At 35.1% G+C, this 18,473-nt stretch overlaps 1 protein-coding gene across 3 annotated transcripts; it reads left to right on the top strand.

Annotated features, from left to right (window-relative positions):
• Window positions 1-228: 228 nt before the first annotated feature.
• On the top strand, window positions 229-17,799 carry LOC131069472 (uncharacterized). 3 transcript variants are annotated; one of them, XM_059218392.1, is made up of 6 exons: window positions 229-670; window positions 5,376-5,620; window positions 5,727-5,985; window positions 16,319-16,498; window positions 16,716-16,871; window positions 17,142-17,799. In XM_059218392.1, exons 1-6 carry the CDS (start codon window positions 611-613, stop codon window positions 17,313-17,315), a joined length of 1,074 nt encoding a protein of 357 aa, XP_059074375.1. In that variant the 5' UTR covers window positions 229-610; the 3' UTR covers window positions 17,316-17,799. The 3 variants fall into 3 exon arrangements, with proteins under 3 accessions (XP_059074375.1, XP_059074377.1, XP_059074376.1); XM_059218394.1 differs by having other exon boundaries at window positions 329-663; XM_059218393.1 differs by lacking the exon at window positions 229-670 and adding an exon at window positions 851-1,155.
• Window positions 17,800-18,473: the final 674 nt, after the last annotated feature.

The following is an 18,473-nucleotide window of genomic DNA, read 5'->3' on the forward strand; positions in this document are numbered from 1 at the left end:
GAACTAAAAAAATACAAGAAAATAAAAACAAAGAAAGAATTAAAAAACAAGCACAACGGTAAAGAAAGAACATAAAGAAAGAAAAGAGATATTTCAAGAATTAGTTAATAAACACCAGGGATCGATGCGTGGGGTGTCAACAGATTTACCACTACCTAAGTGAAAAACATTCCCGTTGGGAAGGATCTTACGGATTTGAATTCTATGGGGGAGGAATAACGATGGTGTAAACATACTCGTGGTAATTGTGGGCCCCTCGGAACCGCATCCCAAAATTATCTGGCGGCTTAAAATATTGCATCTATATTTAAACAATCTATTATTATCCTATTGAACTTCGTGTTTCTGGAGAAATCTCTGTTGCAGAAAGGAGGAGCAAGTGGAGTTTGCATGCGCGAGGAGGGGACAAGAATTCAGTTCTCTTTATGTTTCACTCCTCCCTTTATGGCACTTGTGTGTGCTAGTTGCCAATTATCTTAACTGATTGGATTACATCATAATTCGTTGTCCTACTATCTGTCGTAAGCCGCTGATGTTGCAAATAAGCAACCATGGCAGTCTGCGTTCCGCTTTGAAATAACAAAAATATAGCAGATACAAATTGGAAGCCATGAGTGAAGAGTGGTGTAAAAGCAAATGCCGATGCAGCTGTACTTGCACATGGTACAAGGTCTGTCATTTCTTTTGCATTCATCTCAGCTATGTTAAACAGTATTGATCTTGACCCACATAATCATTCATCTCATTTTTATTAAACAGTAATAATATCTCAGAACCACTTCAGTACAGTTGTATGTTTTTGTAATCCCAGGTTCTATGCTTTAAACAAGGAAGATTGGGCTCTGGGTAGGGTTTTACTATATTTTACTGATCATAGATACCGTCTTGGCCTGGCTATGGTTTACCTCTCAACATACTGATGCTAGTAATATGGGTGGCACAAAATTATGCAGTTGATCCCAATAAATCGTTATATAATTTGATACAGTGCAGAGACATTCCTTACATAAAAACCGTTCAATCGATGTTAAGGGCTCTGTATCACATAATTCTATAAGTAGCCTCGTAAATTAGTTATTTAAATCGGTCCAAATTTTCAAAGGACGCTTGTTGATGGACGTGTATGATGATATTTTTAGTCCCCCTTTCCTCCAGGTGAATCATTCTTATCTCACAGCGAACACTTCCAGGAAACTTCTCAGTTGTTGTTACACTGTAGATCATATCTTGCAATTGAGCCAGCAATGTTGGTGGTTTTATTTATATTTTACTAGTGTTTTAGTGGAGACCAAAGTGAAAATAAGAAAAAGTAAAGATGGATAAGTGGTTAAGTTTTAATCTAGGGTTCTTCTTCCTCAAACTTTGCGTTTCTGATTGGAAGCCATGACAAATGTTTTAAGGCATTATAAACTTTTAGGAAATATATGTTGCATTTGGAGCTCTTTATTTGTGTTAAACCCTATTTCGTTAATAGAAATAACACCTTCGATCACTCCATTTCAAGGCAATTGGAGGTGGTTTAAAAACTCAGGAGCTTCTTTTTTCAACTCAGTTGTATGAGGACATCTCTGTACCCGGTTTCATTATGTGTGAAACATCCTAGACAAAATTGCTTTTCATCCATCATTGTGGCCAATATTTTTTTGTCCAGAGGGCCCTGTTATTAATGAAAATGCACTTCGAATTGTGGGTCATATATAATCTTCATTAGTTTTGTTATCCAATAGATAAGGCATTGGCTTGGTATTGTACTTAATCAGTTAATCTTCAGGTGGCCCAATGAACTTATTGTTATGCTATGATGGTCAAGTATATCTAGAGAAATCTGATTTGTGTACTTGTAAACATCGAAAAAATTCACTTTTAGTTTTAGATTATATTCACCTCTGAACATTATAAGATTTTTCTTTTTCTTTTTCTGCAGTTAAATAAATTATAAAATATATGCTAGGATATTTATGGACCCAGGATATGCAAAATATATCTAAAGGTTTTGAGTGGAGGAAAAGATGGAGTGTAGTCATGCAAGTAATTTCATCATGCTATATAATAAATAAGAAAAATAAAAATGTAAGAATGAATGATTAGGTTTTTAGAGTTCTGAAGCATATTTGTAGAATTCAAAGGCTTTCCTGGTGCTCTTAGGTTTTTGAAGATTTTGTAAGAAACATGCAGAATCTTATTCTCTTAGTTAGGATGGATGCAACCATGTTTGTGATTTTTGTACCAGTGGTAATGGATGGAATTTCAACAAATAGAATTATAGGCTCATGAATGGATATAATGATTTTCATTCTTATAAAATTCAACTTTTCAGTTTGTTGAATGGCATTTAATCAAACCTTGTAGATCTTTCTCAACTGCACGCCATATTTTCTTTCTTTCTTGTACTTTGTTTCAGCTGCGTGTTGCCTGATCTATGTAAAGTTAAACTTTGTATTTCTATCAAGTTTTAGTTGCCCCATTGTGAAACTCATACACACATTTCCATTGCCATGAGAGACAAAAGCTTCTGATATACGTTATTTTCATGTTGTTTGAGCTATCCAGGTGTTTTTCTGCACATTTAGTCCACTTAGGTTGCTCTTGCTTGCTTTTCTTCCCTTCTCTCCTTCTTCTTTCTTGTTCCTTTCGTGCTTTCTGGTAAAAAGTACTAAAAAATAGTATTTAACAATTCCTTGAAATCATCTTTTAGCAACTATTGGCTTCTTCTTAATTTACTCTCCAGTTTTTAGACATTCAAAAAAATCTTTTATGCTTTATCAACTTCATCCACACTAAAGTATACAGTCATTTGCTTCAACAAACTATGTATAATTTCAGCATCTTGTGTCCTTGGTTTTTTCTTTATTTTGCTCTTCTTCATCTGTGAATTCTTGTTCTCTTCTTAATGGTTCTTCTCTCCTTCTACTATAAGTTTCTTGGAAAGAGCACAAACCACCTTATATATGGATGCTTGTTGCTTGCCATAAGTTCTTGTTGCTTTATCTTGAATTCCAGTTGTGAATGCAAGATGAATGCTCTCTCTACAAGGTCCTCATGTGACATTTCTTCTTCTCTAGCTATCTGCCTCACCTCTTCAATTGTTAAGGCTATAGTTCTTCCTTCCATGACATTATATCTGCCATAAAACCAATTGAACTGCTTCTAAAAACTTCCAAAGATCAAACTTCTTTGATACCAATATGATTTGCAATTTCCTAATTTTTTACTTGAAAATTATGTATCTTTGGAATATAAATTGCTGCTATTACTTGAATGAACATCAAATGGAAGTTGATTGAATGTGGTTTATGCTAGATGATGTGTGCATATTTTGCTGGAAATGAAATATGAATAATAACAAGAGAACTCAAACAAGGACAACTCCACAACAACAAAAGAATTTGACCTCGGAAGCTCTTGTGGGAAATACCAGCTTGTGATTGTCACTGCTCGGTCTCTTGAATTGAGCAAAAAGAAAATGGGCATTGCCAAATCTTCTGTAAGGCGATAAATCAAATGGTCAATGCTATTTGGCATTCATCTCAGCTATTTTTCGTTGGCAGTTAGACTTACTGATATTTATACACTACTTTGTCATATCCTTGCCTGTAAAATAAAGTGGTATAATATAAAAAAGAATGTCCCATCATGATAACCAGTACTTATAACTTATTTACGAAACATGTCTTTTAAATCTCAAAATAAAATACTATTTAAGTGCTTTTAAATTCCATAAAATAATTCTTAAGTGACAGTGGACATCAATATGTTAACTGGCACTTTTAAGATATAGCTCATGATGTGCATCACAAAGAATATGTAAAGAAAGTACAGACAAAATTATACAAACAATAAGCACACCAACCATCGATAAAATGTGCATAATAATTGGTTGCAATTTGTGTCATAGCCTCATGGTACGAAGATGCCAGCTCAAATTCTTCCCGATGCAAGTCTTTGTCTTTGCAATCCCACTTTCCACACCAGAGTTTGTTTCATCGTATGTAATTTTCTGTGTGACTCAAAGCAGAATACTTTAGCTCTAAGGGGAAGTTCAGACCAAGTCAAATTTGTGAGGATGGAAATATATGTTTTGGAGATGAAATTTGGGAGATGCTACTAGTCAAATTCTGTGTACAGTATCAGTTGATATTCATTATTCATTAAAAACATGATCAGAACTTTTTATATATATCAACTAATAGTATTAACTGTTTGGGATTGTTTTCTATTGCAAGGTAACCTTTTTCCTAATTTTTTGATTCCTGTTGCTCCTCTTGAGTCTTAAACCCAAATTGTGGCTTCACAAACCATAGTCTCAGACTCTGATGGCTGATCAATATCGACACAGATTCATCATGTCCCCTAGGAAAAATTCTCATGGTCTTCTGTAGCATTCTTCTATCTCTATGATAATGATTCTAATATTTTTGTTCCATTTTCTATTTAGTTTTTAAAACTAACCATATGCAATACATTTTCAGTGCGACTGACCAATATGTGTCTTTGATTAGAATATTCAATGCATTGATCAGGACTTTTTGGCATAATTTCCAACTAGGTGCTCTTCTGTGGACAAATCTTACACCAAAGGATAGCTGTTTATGTCTATGTTAACTTTATCAGTTGAAATTATGAATAATTGTTTGAATACCAAATATACCTTTCTTTGTTTCATTGCATATTCTTGGGGTTTACAGGAGCTTGTAATGATGGTGCAGATATGAGCAATATGAAAATTTGTAAATGTCATTTATTTCAAAGCCTTGTCATTTTGATAAGAAATTTGAGCGATGAGAAGAAGTCCGAGCTGAAGTTCTCTGGTCTTATATTCCAAAAGTCTGCTAAATTAGCTCCTAAGCGGGTAGTCAATGCAGAATTACCATTGTAGTCACAGAGAAACTAGTGATGTTGTATCTTGTGCTTGGAGCTTTATTTAAAATTTTATAGTGAAAAGGAAGGAAAATAAACATAGAAAAAATGAGTCAGTTTCTTTCTAAGGGTCACTGGTAATAACAACAATCTACTTGTGAACAGATGGCAAAAGGGTCACTGGCAAAAACAGTAATATACTGCTGAAAAAATAGCTAAGGGGTCACTGGCAATAACAATAGTGAATGATCTACTGGTGAACACCTAGATGCATTGTATTCTTTGATATGAATTCATGTGTATCTGAAAAGTAAACCTATATATAATTAAATTCGACCATGGGCTGTTTGCTTATAGTTTAAGGAATTCTTCTTTCTACTCTAAGCTTCTCTTTGTTTTATGATTTATCTCATTGGATTTATATTTTGCCTTGAAAATATTTGTGTTTACTCTTAAAGATATTTTTCTTTGGTTGATGAATAAGAAATAGTGATGAGGAAAGTTGTTTCTCTATGCAGGATTTACTAGTGGGAAAAACACCCAAGAAATCACCTCTCTTAAGGAGAATGATATTACTGATTTTCACAGCATTACTTGGGATTTATATATGCTTTATTTGCATTAAGCAAAGTAATACAGATGTTAAAACCAAATATGTACTTCCTCATCAAAAGAAAATGAAAGATCACTCGTGTCAGATATCACCTGCAGTGTCACAGGAAAATGTATATATACACTATCCCCAACCAAGAACATATAATAGGTATTGTAATTTTCTGAGTCATTTTTTTTGTATTTTAAGTTGATACGGATTTCTTAGGGTTATTAATCAATTTTTAAATATTCCATTATTTCCTGTTTTTTAATAGGAAGGAATGTGCTTGTACACCAGTGCAATTCTTTGCCATTTTATCCATGCAAAGATCTGGAAGTGGGTGGTTTGAAACATTATTGAATAGCCATCCAAATATTAGTTCAAATGGAGAGGTATTTTCAGTGAAAGAAAGAAGAAAAAATGTTTTGACAATATTGCAAACACTGGATAATGTTTATAATATGGATTGGTCCAGTAGTGCTGCGAAGAATGAATGTTCAGCTGCAATAGGGCTTAAATGGATGCTTAATCAGGTACTATTTTGATATTCCATACAAGCACTGATAAATATGAAACAAGCAATGAACCAGAATTATTATTGTTGTTGTTGAAAGTTTGTAATTTTTGACCTGGCATGGATTTCTTCATTGTAAAATCACTATCTGAAACTAAGCTTCCTGGTTGAGGTTGGGATCTAGACAATAATTACAGAGCTTCAAAGAAATGGTCACTGCATAGTTTGCACATCTGTTTTTCAAATAGCTTGTTTCTAATTTGGAATGAAAAATCTTTGAAGTACCAACCATGTGAAGAAGTAAGAACCATTTCATGTCTTTTGTACATGATAATTGCCATGAAAATTCCTTACTTTGATTGTGAATTCGTATCTCAGAAACATGCTAGTCTTGAAAGAACTTATACCAATGACAGAGCTCATCATTGATTCATTTTTAGGATGGACAGACAATAATATTGCTATTTTTAGGATGGACAGAAAATTCATATGGTATCTTTGATGAGGAATGGGTGTAGATCCATATTGTGTGAACGTTTGAATATCTATGAATGAAATCATCACATTGCAAGAAACAAAAAAGAAGTTATATGGATATATTCTTGACAGCATGCTTTTGTTCGCCATAATGGATGGAATTTCCTTCTATGTCACTTATACAATCTAAAATTGACATTGGAGAGCCCAGTGTGGTGTTTTAAAGAGTACTTTATAGTTTATAGTGCTGCTTTTGGAAACGGGAGCCACATATTGTGAACTAAACCCCTTCAAGGTGGAGTGGTGAGTAGAGGGATAGATAACACACATCAATGGAACCTGTGGAAGCTACTGTCCAAAAAGTTGAAGGGAAAATTTCATAAGGGAACAATAAAATGAGAACCTTCATTCTTATAGGAGAAATTGGATGTGAGAAGTAAACTTTGCTCTTCTTCCATCATTCATTCCTCCAACCTTTTTATAGCATCTAATGGATTTGACTTTTTTCAAAGAAAGGTGAGTGCCTCAGTTTAAAGAGGCCAAAAGGATTATCCAAGTAATTTTTGTTAAATGTTTCAGTAGCCTTATAAAAATAATAATTAGAATGATTATATACTTGTGAAGATGAACGAATTGACAAAAGTGGAAATGTTTATTACATGTCATTTGTCCTGCAAAGGGAAAGGTATTCAGCCAATGTACTTATACAGGAAGGCTTTTTAAGGATGAGTCTCTACTTAAGATTGTAAACAACATAGATATATAATTATGTGTGAACTTATTAAAATTTCGTTTAGAACAGGGTGCTTAATCAAGTGTTAGTAGTGTAGACTGTAGACAATTCTTTATTATCGTATAGACAAAATAGGAGAATTACAGAATGGCCAGTCTTCAGATATTACTGGGCGTGTAGTCATGCTAGACCCTGTGTTAGGAAAGGTTTCCATCCATGGAGTTCACTCATTATAATAGTGAGAAGCTAGGTGTTTTTATCCTTGTGAAAAGAAACGCATGTATATGATCCTTTATTTCATTCTGGTATAATTGAAAGTAGTAAATTTTTTAAAATAAAAACAGCAAGTACCCTGGAAATGTTCCCAATTTCGAAATGGATTTACTAGGATATGGACATGGCTTGTACTAGAGCTACTATATATGGATCATTATGAAACTCCAGAAGCTTTTGAGATAGACACTGTTATTTAGTTGGGTGTAAAATAAAACAGCTCATCATCCAGAGAGAAATGTTTAAAATGTGAACAATATAACTAATGTATCGTGGGTCATTTGCAACTGTGTTGCAATGCCAAAAATGCCGATAAGTTAGGGATTTGGCATTCAAGCAATAGGATAGAGGGGCAATCATCCCATCTTGTAAGTTTTTAAGCTTCCAATTATAGTTCACTATGGCAGCTTATTGGTCAAAATTGAGATTTAGTCTGTTGACCCAAAATCTCCGTAATTAGCCCATATCCTGATCAACTGATCTTCGATAGTATCTGATCTTTGTGTCAGAACGAGAAAAATGAGCTCTATTCTAGAGGATATGGTGAATTTTCTTCTTAGCTTCTGATCTGTCCTATCGATCTCAATTGCTTGAGTTGATTAGGGGACTAATTCCTTCCATATTCTCTATTGTCTGGGATCCACATATTGGCTAATGGGATTGGATGCAGTTAATTCTCAGGCTGGGCCACTACCAGTGATCTTTGCCTCAGAGAATTTGGGAAGTGTATAGCACCATGGAACAGCAGCTGGAAGTTGATTCAATAGCAACATTGTGGCTCAAATAGTGCTTGAAATAGAATACTACAGTATCACATAAATTGAAAATCATTGTAAATAGGCCAAACATTAGTAAGTCTGTTGCATGGGCTGCATAATGCATAAGTTATGATTTTGTGTGATAAAGGATGTAGTTTAACTCAATACCATCTCATCTCAGCTTGGTTAAGGTTAGTGGCTAAAGCTGATGTATAAAGTTCTACACAAGAGCATGGCAACCTGTACACAATACAAAATTACTCATTTTTTTTTTCAATTGTAAAAATACATTTTCTTACTGAATAAACATAAGTATGTTCTTGGAGTTTTGGGAATGGGAGATGGGGGGATGTCGAGGACGATGAACCCAAATTTGGGAGGTATGTATAACTAGAGCAAGGGTTTGAGGTGGAGGGGTTAGGCCTTCTAGTGTGTTTTCTTGGTACAGTCCATGCTTTCGAAGATGGATTCCTCTAGTTCCCTTTAGAGGATGTTTTCTTTGATCTTTGGATGTTCCGAATGATCAACGAGGTCCCCTTCTTCATTCAAGTCTTCAATCATTTTTGTATATATGTATTCATTCCTTGATATCTGTTCAAGGGACGTGTTCTTTGAGCCTTAGATGTCCCTTGTGATCTACAAGGTTGCCTTCTATCTATCTATGTATGTGTGTGTGTGCATATATGTATGTATGTGTCTGTGTATGTGTGTGTGTGTGTGTGCATATATGTATGTATGTGTCTGTGTATGTGTGTATGTATGTTTGTGTGTGTGTACGTGTGTATGTATGTATGGATTTGAGATTGAGGAGTAATTTCTTGTACTGTGTTTTCTACATTCTGCTGGTGCAATCCATACTTTTGAAGATGGATTAATCTAGTTCCCTTAAGGCCCTTAAGGGTATATATATATAATACACACACACACGCATATCCTTGAAAACCTAATCACCAGTTGGAAAACTGGGCCAAATACAAAAATCAAAAGGTGGGTATGGTGTTACTAGATGATATATATGTATGTATGTATATATATACATCTCTCTCTCTCTCTCTCTCTCCCTCTCTCTCTCTCTATATATATATTATCCAGTAACACCATACCCATCTTTTGATTTTTGTATTTTGCCCAGTTCATGCTTTCCAACTGGTGATTAATAATTCCAACTGGAATATCTTTCAACCTTTGAGCATGTAGCTTGGCAAGGACTTTATATGAAGAATTCAACAAAGTAATTGGCTTCCAATTCTTAATCAAGTACTTATCACCTTCTTTTGGCAACAACTTTATTAATCCTTTGTTTATACTTGGTCCAAGAGTTCCTTTATCAAAGGCTTCTTTATACACCTTCAGAAGATTTTCAGCAACCAATCATGATTTTTTCTTGTAAAATTCAATAGGGATATCATTAGATCCAGGGGACTTCCCAGATTTGAAAGAATTAATTACTCTAATAATTTCATCCTTATCAATTTTTGTACTGAGCTCCTCTCTATCACACTCACCAAGTTTTGAAGGAATGATTCTTTTAATAAAGGTTCCAGTAGCTAAGCTCGGAGAGTCTTCCTCTAACGAGACCAATTTTTTTATAGAAACTCAGAAAAGCTTTCTCAATCATGTTTACATCTTCTAATAACTCTTCTCCAACCAGAATGGGGCTGATATTTTCTCTATTATGCTTGGCCTTCAAGATATTGAAGAAGTACTTGGTCCCCTTATAACCTTTTTTGAACCAGGTGAGCATATCTTGAATCTTGGCACCATTGTTTTTGAATTTCTGAAGGCATCTTAACTGATGCTTGGTTTCAACCAAGTTGTTATAAAGAAGGATGTTAGAACCGTTTTGCTGCATGCAAAATTCTATCTCCAACAATCTCTCCTTAAGAAAACTCAACTCTCCTCCTGTTGAGGTCCTTTTTCTTTCTCACAACCTTTCGAATTTCTTTCCAAGCAGTGGTAGTCTTTTCCCATCCTTCAATGGCCGAGTTGTGAAAGAGACATTTGTTAATCATTCCCACCCTTTTGATATTGTCATATTGACCATACAATCTTTATCTTGAAGCAGCAGGCTATTCAGTTTGAACAACTGAGAATTTTTGCGTTGAGTCTTACAATTACTTCAATGGCCGAGTTATGAAAGAGACATTTGTTAATCATTCCCACCCTTTTGATATTGACCATGCAATCTTTATCTTGAAGCAGCAGGCTATTCAGTTTGAACAACTGAGAATTTTTGCGTTAGAGTCTTACAATTACTTCTTTTAAAGTTAGCCAATACTTCAATGGGGAAATGGTCTGATATTGTAGCAGGAATTACTTTTACTAGGAATTCATCCACTACCACAGAGAATTCAAGAAAATCTGCTTTGACATACACTCTATCCAGTCTCAAGTACACTCTCTTACTAGGGGCTTGGTTATTACACCAAGTATACCAGATCTTCTTCTTGGAAATTTTAATCTTTTCCAGAGGGTCCTTGGTATTAAAACTCTTTTCATTTTAGACTTAAAAACAACTTATTGCCTTTCCACAGAACCTCCTTGCCTCCCTCTTTGCCCTCTTTGTTCTCAACGATATTGAAGTCCCCCACTAAAATCTAGGGAACCTTGGGTAGATATTGCACAAGCCAATTCCACAGTATACATCTTTCTTTATACTTGTTAGAAGCATATATAGAGTAGTTACCAAACTCAATCCTGTCTTTTCAAGTTAACCCAACCAGCTCTATTACAAGGGGAAACCCCCTTATCAAACATGAAAATGTCCAAGAGTCTCTTAAAAGAATGGCAGCAGCACCTTTTCCCTTCATATGATTGGTAGAGAAAAATATCAAATTCCTCCAAAGAATTCTAATACATGCTCAAACTGAAAGTTGCCTTTATTTCTTGGATCTTCGACATCTTGTACAAAACAATCTCAGAATGTTTTTTTTTCCAGGGAATTCTAAGCCCCTGACATTCCAGCTAACACAGAGCATGCTCATTAAGGAGGAGTGGAAGAGGCACTGGATTTATGGTTTTTAATATAATTTATCAAAACATTTTGGAAGCCTTTACTCTTTACCCTTTTTATTGCTATTTTTCTTTCCAACTTCTTTAGGGAGCTTCCTTCTCTATCTCCCCAACCTCTTATATAAAGAGTGGGTTGTTATGTTCCAACACAATACTTTGCTTGTTTAGGTTGGGCTCTTGGGAAGACTCCCTACTGTCAGACTACTTGGCTTCATTTGGGTTTGGCAATATGGGAGAGGCCTTGGGAAGCTTGCTAACACTTTGAGCTCCTAATTTCTCAATAGCCAATTGTTGGGCGTTTTTTTTTTGACAACTCTTTCAGGAAACTCAAGCGGTACACATACATCCTCCTCAACCTTTTTTGTAGGAAAAATCTTATATTCCTCATTGTCCTTTAGGTAGATTCTTTTACAAATATCAATGGTCACCACGGTCTTTAATGCTAGTAGTATCATTTGCTATGTCTGTTTTAGAGTGTTTTTGAGTGGTTTCATTGATGATGTGAGTATTTTTTTCCACATTCAAATCAACATTACTTCTACCCTGGTCACTGGGGATTTTATTATCACTAATAATTGTAGGGTTCTGCACCTTTTTTGGCAACCTAGGGCAGCCTTTTCTTTGATATCCATTCATTTTACAAAGGAACAGGCATAAAGACCCCCTAAGCATTCAAGATCATAGAAAATTACCTTATTGTTGGGATTGCTTTCCAAAATTTCTGGGATTTCAACATTAGGTCTAAGAAAATTTTGAACCCTAGAATTAAGATGAGGAAGGGTAAAAATTGTTTCTTCAGTTTGAAGGCTTTCCCCTATGGGTTCCACTTCCAACAGTCAGGGCATGAAAATCCACAACTGTGGAGCAAGATTTTTCACCTCAAGCCATCAAGGAGCCAAACATATTTCTCTGGCTTGGCTTCTGGGAACAAAGACAAAGCCCTAAATAGATACTATCCAACGATTCAGAATTCTTTTTTAAGGATTCTTTCTTGCATTTTGTGATTCTTTTAGAAAAAAAAACAAATATGCCCTTTTGAATCATATGCCAAAACCTGACATACAATTCTAACTTCTTTTCCACCTTGCCCAACCAGTTGTTGAAAAACTTCTTGGATGGAAGACAATAGTATCCAAACACACCAAAAAGACAGCAATATAACTTAACCTATTTTCTTCCTCTTCCAAAGCTTGTAGCATATCCAAATTAGGAGAAAGGACGAGCTTACCACAGCTAGCAGACAGTTTACTGTGTTTTCCTTCGACGGGTTGCTCTTCTTCAGTGTTGTAGACACCTCCCATCCCTCTTTCTCTGCGATTGCCATTATCAATGATGGAAAAGAGGGTGGTCGTAGGAACACAGAAGGCTTTACCATCCCTAGCTTCTTTGTAAGACAATTTACCAGGCACCTCCTGCACCAGACGTTTCTCACCCAAACTACTAACTGAAATATCGTCTGCAAAAATTTCTCCACTGCCATCCACATCATCTGACACCTCACTACCTTAATGAATTAATGCCAACTGAACCTCCATCATAAATCCTTAATCGGAGAACACTAAAGGGCAATAAACACTCTCTAACATAAAAAATCACGCAAGGCAAACGGTGCTAAAACGGTAGCAAGCAAGCACATCAATCTGCAATAAATTCAGGTAGATTCCCCACGAGAGAACCAAGATGGCTGGAAGAAAAGGCAACCCGGAAATAAATGCAAAATAAAACAATGACAACAAAATCTGGAAGTTTGAAAAAACCAGCTCATCACCCAAGAATCCCACGACCATTGGAAAGCAAGGAAGAGCACCCATGAGCATGAAAGGGACAAAGAACACCAAGAGCGAGCAGAACAGGAACATCAGAAATAGGCAGCAGGGAAGACTGTTGGAAGACTGTTAGTCTCCCACTTACTGTGCCGTCTAGTTTATTTTCAATAACAACTTGCCTTAATTGTTAAACTAATCAACTTGGAAGATTACCTATGTCGGGGAAGGTTGCCACTTTTTCAGTGCTTGATAACACATGAGAAAGTATATTTGTATATTTTGTTGCATGTGTAATCCCCTAATGTCATAGGGGTATTTGGGAGATGTCAAGTTAGCTACATTCATTCCTTGTGTATGATCCAAGGTTTCTAACCTTGTACCTGTAGTTATGCAGAAACATTTTCAAATTACAGATCGCTGAAGGATATCATAAGCAACAGAGATCCTGAAATCACATGGCATTAGGTAGGGTATTTTTTTCTGTTCTACTATAACACATCTCCATTGTAATGTCCCCATTTTGAAATAGGATTTAATGATAAATAATAATATTTAAAACATAAAATAATATATAATATAATATAATTAAAATGTAATTAAGTTAATGAATGGTCAAAAGGCATGGAATGAAGAGTTGTGACTCTATCAAAAATGAGATATAAGAGGGAGAAGAGATCATTTGAAATGGGATAAGGAGGAGGGAAGAAATGAAGGAAGCATGTGAATCAAGGATGGATTAATGGAAGAAGAAATGAATGGGAAGTGGATAAGGAAGGGACTCTTCCAAAGGGCAAGAATTATGAAGGGTTGTACTATTTCGAAGGGTGGCATGATGAAGAGATGTGATCTCTTCCTTACATGGGAAGATATAAAGGGAAGAAGGTTCATTTGAGGAAGAGAGGGAAGGGAGATCAATTTGGAGAAGATTATATTATTCTCAAAGGCAGAAATGAAAAGTGGTGACTCAATTGTTATGAAAGGTGGTGCCTCGATTCCTATGAAAGGTGGTGGCTCTTCTCCCAATAAAGTATAAAGAGAGGTCATTCCAAGCACTCAAGGATCACTCACTCACTCATCAATCATCTATTCAACAATCACTTAGTCATCACTCACCAATACCTCAAGTCATCACTCACCAATACCTCAAATCATCCAATCAAAGGAATTCATTGAATCAATCAATCAATCATACAAATATCATCGAATCAGACAGATTAGATTGAATATTAATAATTAAATGTACAGCAGTTTGATTCAATATTATAGTTTGGTATGAGATTTTTGTTGTATATATTGCTGTACCCCTCTTGTAATCCCTCATTTCCTCTACCATTACTGACTTCAATAATCATTCAGAACATATAAAAAATTCCAGTATTATGCATCTGTTTAACATACAATAATCAGACATAAGCAACAGCAAATCATTAATCAGTAATGAGCAGATACAAATAATATTCGCTATGCTATATAAGCAGTCATAAACAGCAATATATGGTTAATTGATATAAGCAGTCGTACAAAATTTGAATTTTGGGTGAAATTCTTGACCATTTTCAATAGGAAAAACTTTCTAAAAATAGACACTTTGGGGATCATGCTTAAAGTGCCAAAAACAAAACTTCCTAAAAAATAGGAAAAAGCAGAAAAAGCAAAATTTCCAAAGATAGGAAGTTGTCCAAAATGAGCCAAAATAATTGCGTTTTTCATCCTTCGGACTCCTTAAGCACACTGAGTGTGTCAAGACTCAAAACACTGTTCTGACCATGATTTGCACAAACTGACTTATGACCACTCAAAATTCTAACTCCTCATTGCAAAAAGATTGGACTTAGCAGTTGTGACGCCAAGGCAAAACCCTAAAAAGCAAAAACAGGGGGGTTCCCATTTGCAATGGGGCGATGTGTGAAAAAGGTCACAACAGGACTTAGTCCCACATTCATCTACAACTGTAGGATGCAAGCTTCAGCTACCATATCACATAAATGTATCGGATACTCTATTAAGTTGTGGCATTATTAAGGAGGTTCAAATACAAGTCCGTGATCCAGTTAAAACACCAGAAGAAGAAAACAGCAAGAAAGTTGAGAAATAATGAATATGCTGTTTAGTAGTTTGATAAACTGATAGAATATGCCACTTGGCAACTTTCAGCCTCTGTCAAACAATTAGGACCCATGTAGGTCAACAAGCTTTTGAAATGAGGGACATCTAGGACTACAGTTTAACGTGACACAATCAGTTACTAATGGATATTTTACTTCCTACTTAACAAGAAATAGATTTTGGACATCATTCATGACATAGTGACTAGAAATAATTTGTATCAACTGCAATTCCATAAAATAGTTAAGAGTTAGTAATGCTTGACCTTTTCTGCATTCATTGCCAATGGTAATTATTGTTGCTTTACTTTTGTGAAGTTAAATGTACTGCTGATTGGTTAAATTAATTCTGCTGTGGTTTTCTGTGGTGACAAATTTGATTCTTGGGGATGATTTGCTGGCTATGAATTTGGCAATTTTTTTTGGTTTTTATTACTGCAAATTCCCTATATTTTATAAGCCATAAGTGTTGTTATGTCCACAGATCTTGCTTCAATCTTTAAGTGAGCTGTTATTAGTATTTTTGAAGTGCCTGAAGTGAACAGGACATTTATATATTAAAGCCCTTGAACCCCACAAAAAGCTAGTTTGAACCCTATGAAGCATGGTTGGGAGTGAAAATGTCAATCTCTCCAGGCATTGACATTTCTGTTGCTACTGTTATATTTATTTTCTACCGTTTATTTATTGCGTTGTTTCAACTTAGTGATGCCTCTACAGTAATGAATGTCAAGTGATGCATGTCTTTGGATTTGATGCTGCTCTTCCTATGTGTTATACCTATCTTGTTTGCCACATTACCCAAGTTGTTCTGTATTGTGTCATTTTATACACACATAGAGTGGGACAAGCTGTGACAGCTATACACTCTTGCCTTGTGTGACAAAATTGTTATGACCCATAATACACTAACCATATTTGATTATAATCTCATCAACTTGGGACACACGATTTAGAGGATTTTTGTTTTGCAGCTTCACCTTATTGAACTCAGGGCATTTATCAAATAACAAATAAAGTAAAAGAATATTATATTTGTTGCTTGGTCTGTAGAGTTTCTTGTACTTTTAAATGTCACTATCAATTGATTAATTTTTAAAAATATACCTACAACATTGTTTCAGTTTGGATAATGAGAAACAATGTCTAGTTTTGTAGTTAGTTCTCTTTATGTGAGCTGAGTGTCTGCTAGATTAGCTTATTATTTCTGACTTACTGGACATGGCAGGGTGTGATGGAATACAGCAGGGAAATAGTTGATTATTTCAATAGAAAAGGTGTATCTGTCATCTTACTGTTCAGGCGTAATATTTTGCGACGACTGGTCTCTGTGCTGGCTAATGCTTACGATCGTGAAACAAAGCAGTTGAATGGCACACACAAATCACATGTGCATTCAAAGCAAGAGGTATGCATGTATCTATCATATTTGAAACTGAAAGTTGAAAATAAGTGTCATTAACTAATCAAGATAAATACTTTTAGCATTTTTGATCGAGACACTGATCGTATGGAAAATTCTAGTGTTACTTAACTGTTCATATTTTAATTGAATGTTTGATGGTACTAGATGTGGAGATAGTAAGCTTCTACTAAAGGCTTTGACCAACATGACATTTTATCAGGCAGATTTGTTAGCAACATATAAGCCAGTGATCAATGTTACATTTTTGCTGGCTAACCTGAAACGAATTGAGGAGGTGTCTCGAGATGCTCTGAACTTTTTCAAAAGTACACGTCATATAGTATTATATTATGAAGAATTAATCAGTAACCCAAAGGTATTATTACTTCAACCTAAATTGTCATGGTTCTTGTACATATATGCCCTTTTTTCCTCCACAGTATTTTTTTTTGCAGCTCGTAGACTTATTTTTATTTGAACTTCAATAATTCTTCCTAGAAAGTCATAAAAAAGAAAAATTCAAATTGGAAAGTAAATTACCCTCATAATGTTGTATATTCTATTATTTCATGATTGCAAAAAAAATAATATCTCGAGGTTTCTGCTATTGAGACTGGATTTTAAATTTAGTTGACACTATATACAGAAAGCGATGGAAGTACAAGAGTTTTTAAACGTATCATCAAGGAAATTGGAGAGCCAGCAGGTTAAAATTCATACTAGGGCCCTTTCGGACCAAGTCCAGAATTGGAATGAAGTGTGCAAAAAGCTCAAAGGAACAGAATATGAAATCTTTCTAAACGAGTCAGATTATGTTTGATTCAATGCAGCAATCAGTGTTCAACTTTAAACCAGCCAGCAGTTTAAAATTCATACTCTGGCCCTTCCAGACCAAGTCCAGAATTGGAATGAGTTGTGCAAAAAGCTGAAGGGAACAGATTATGAGATTTACTAAATGAGTCGGATTATTTTTGATTCAATGCAGCAAACAGTGTTCAACTTCAAACCTTCTCTAGTCTCTCAGACGGTGTAAATTAGATTCATTCATTTCTTGAGATAGAATAGTCCAGGGATTGGATATTCATTCATGCTTATATTTATTTAGAGTATCAGCTCACAATGGTCAGTATTTCATGACTGAAATGTGCTTTACAGCTTAAGCTTTATTTCACATTTCAGATTGGGATGGTACTCACCATTTTCTTTTTGTAATTTAAATCTTTAATGTGCTTACTAACAAGTATGATTATTTCCTCCTAAATTTAATTCTATTTATGCACTGAGCAGCATTTGCCAGTTCAAATAGACTATGTTGAGGATTTCAGATTATCTTACAGCTAAGTGGAGGATGTTACAAATACAATGTTGTCACTCACATACACATGCATACACACATATTCGCATGCACATCCACACACAAATGTTTGCATATACACATATTTGTGCACACAGGCACACATACTCACACCACACCCGTACATGTGTACATGTGCACACACATGCACTGATGCATGGGTGCTTTCACACCCATAGACCTACATTTGCATGCCCACATGCCCATGTTGATACATTCTTGCACTTGTGTATGCCCATGCATGCATGCATTCACAAACCCATACATGATATGCACAGGTGTACCCAAACACCTGCACTGTCACCCTCATATGTGCACCCATGTGCACACTGTAATGTCCCTTTTTGGGATATTCCTGATTATAGCCCTAAAACAACAATTCCAACGTAATATGAGAATGCAATATATTTATAAATATAACTTGATCAAAAATGAAGAATTTGTATTATGGTATTCCACTTATATTTCTATGAATAATTCAGAAAAATAAACTTATCTTGATTTTCTGTAATAATTCTCCTCCAACTCTTTTTTTAAAGATAATGATACTGAGATCAATAAATCATATCATTACTAATACTTGAATCAATACCTCATAACATAACCCTTACATCATGAATTTCT

This window comes from Cryptomeria japonica, chromosome 3, assembly GCF_030272615.1.
Source record: "Cryptomeria japonica chromosome 3, Sugi_1.0, whole genome shotgun sequence".
NCBI lineage: Eukaryota > Viridiplantae > Streptophyta > Pinopsida > Cupressales > Cupressaceae > Cryptomeria > Cryptomeria japonica.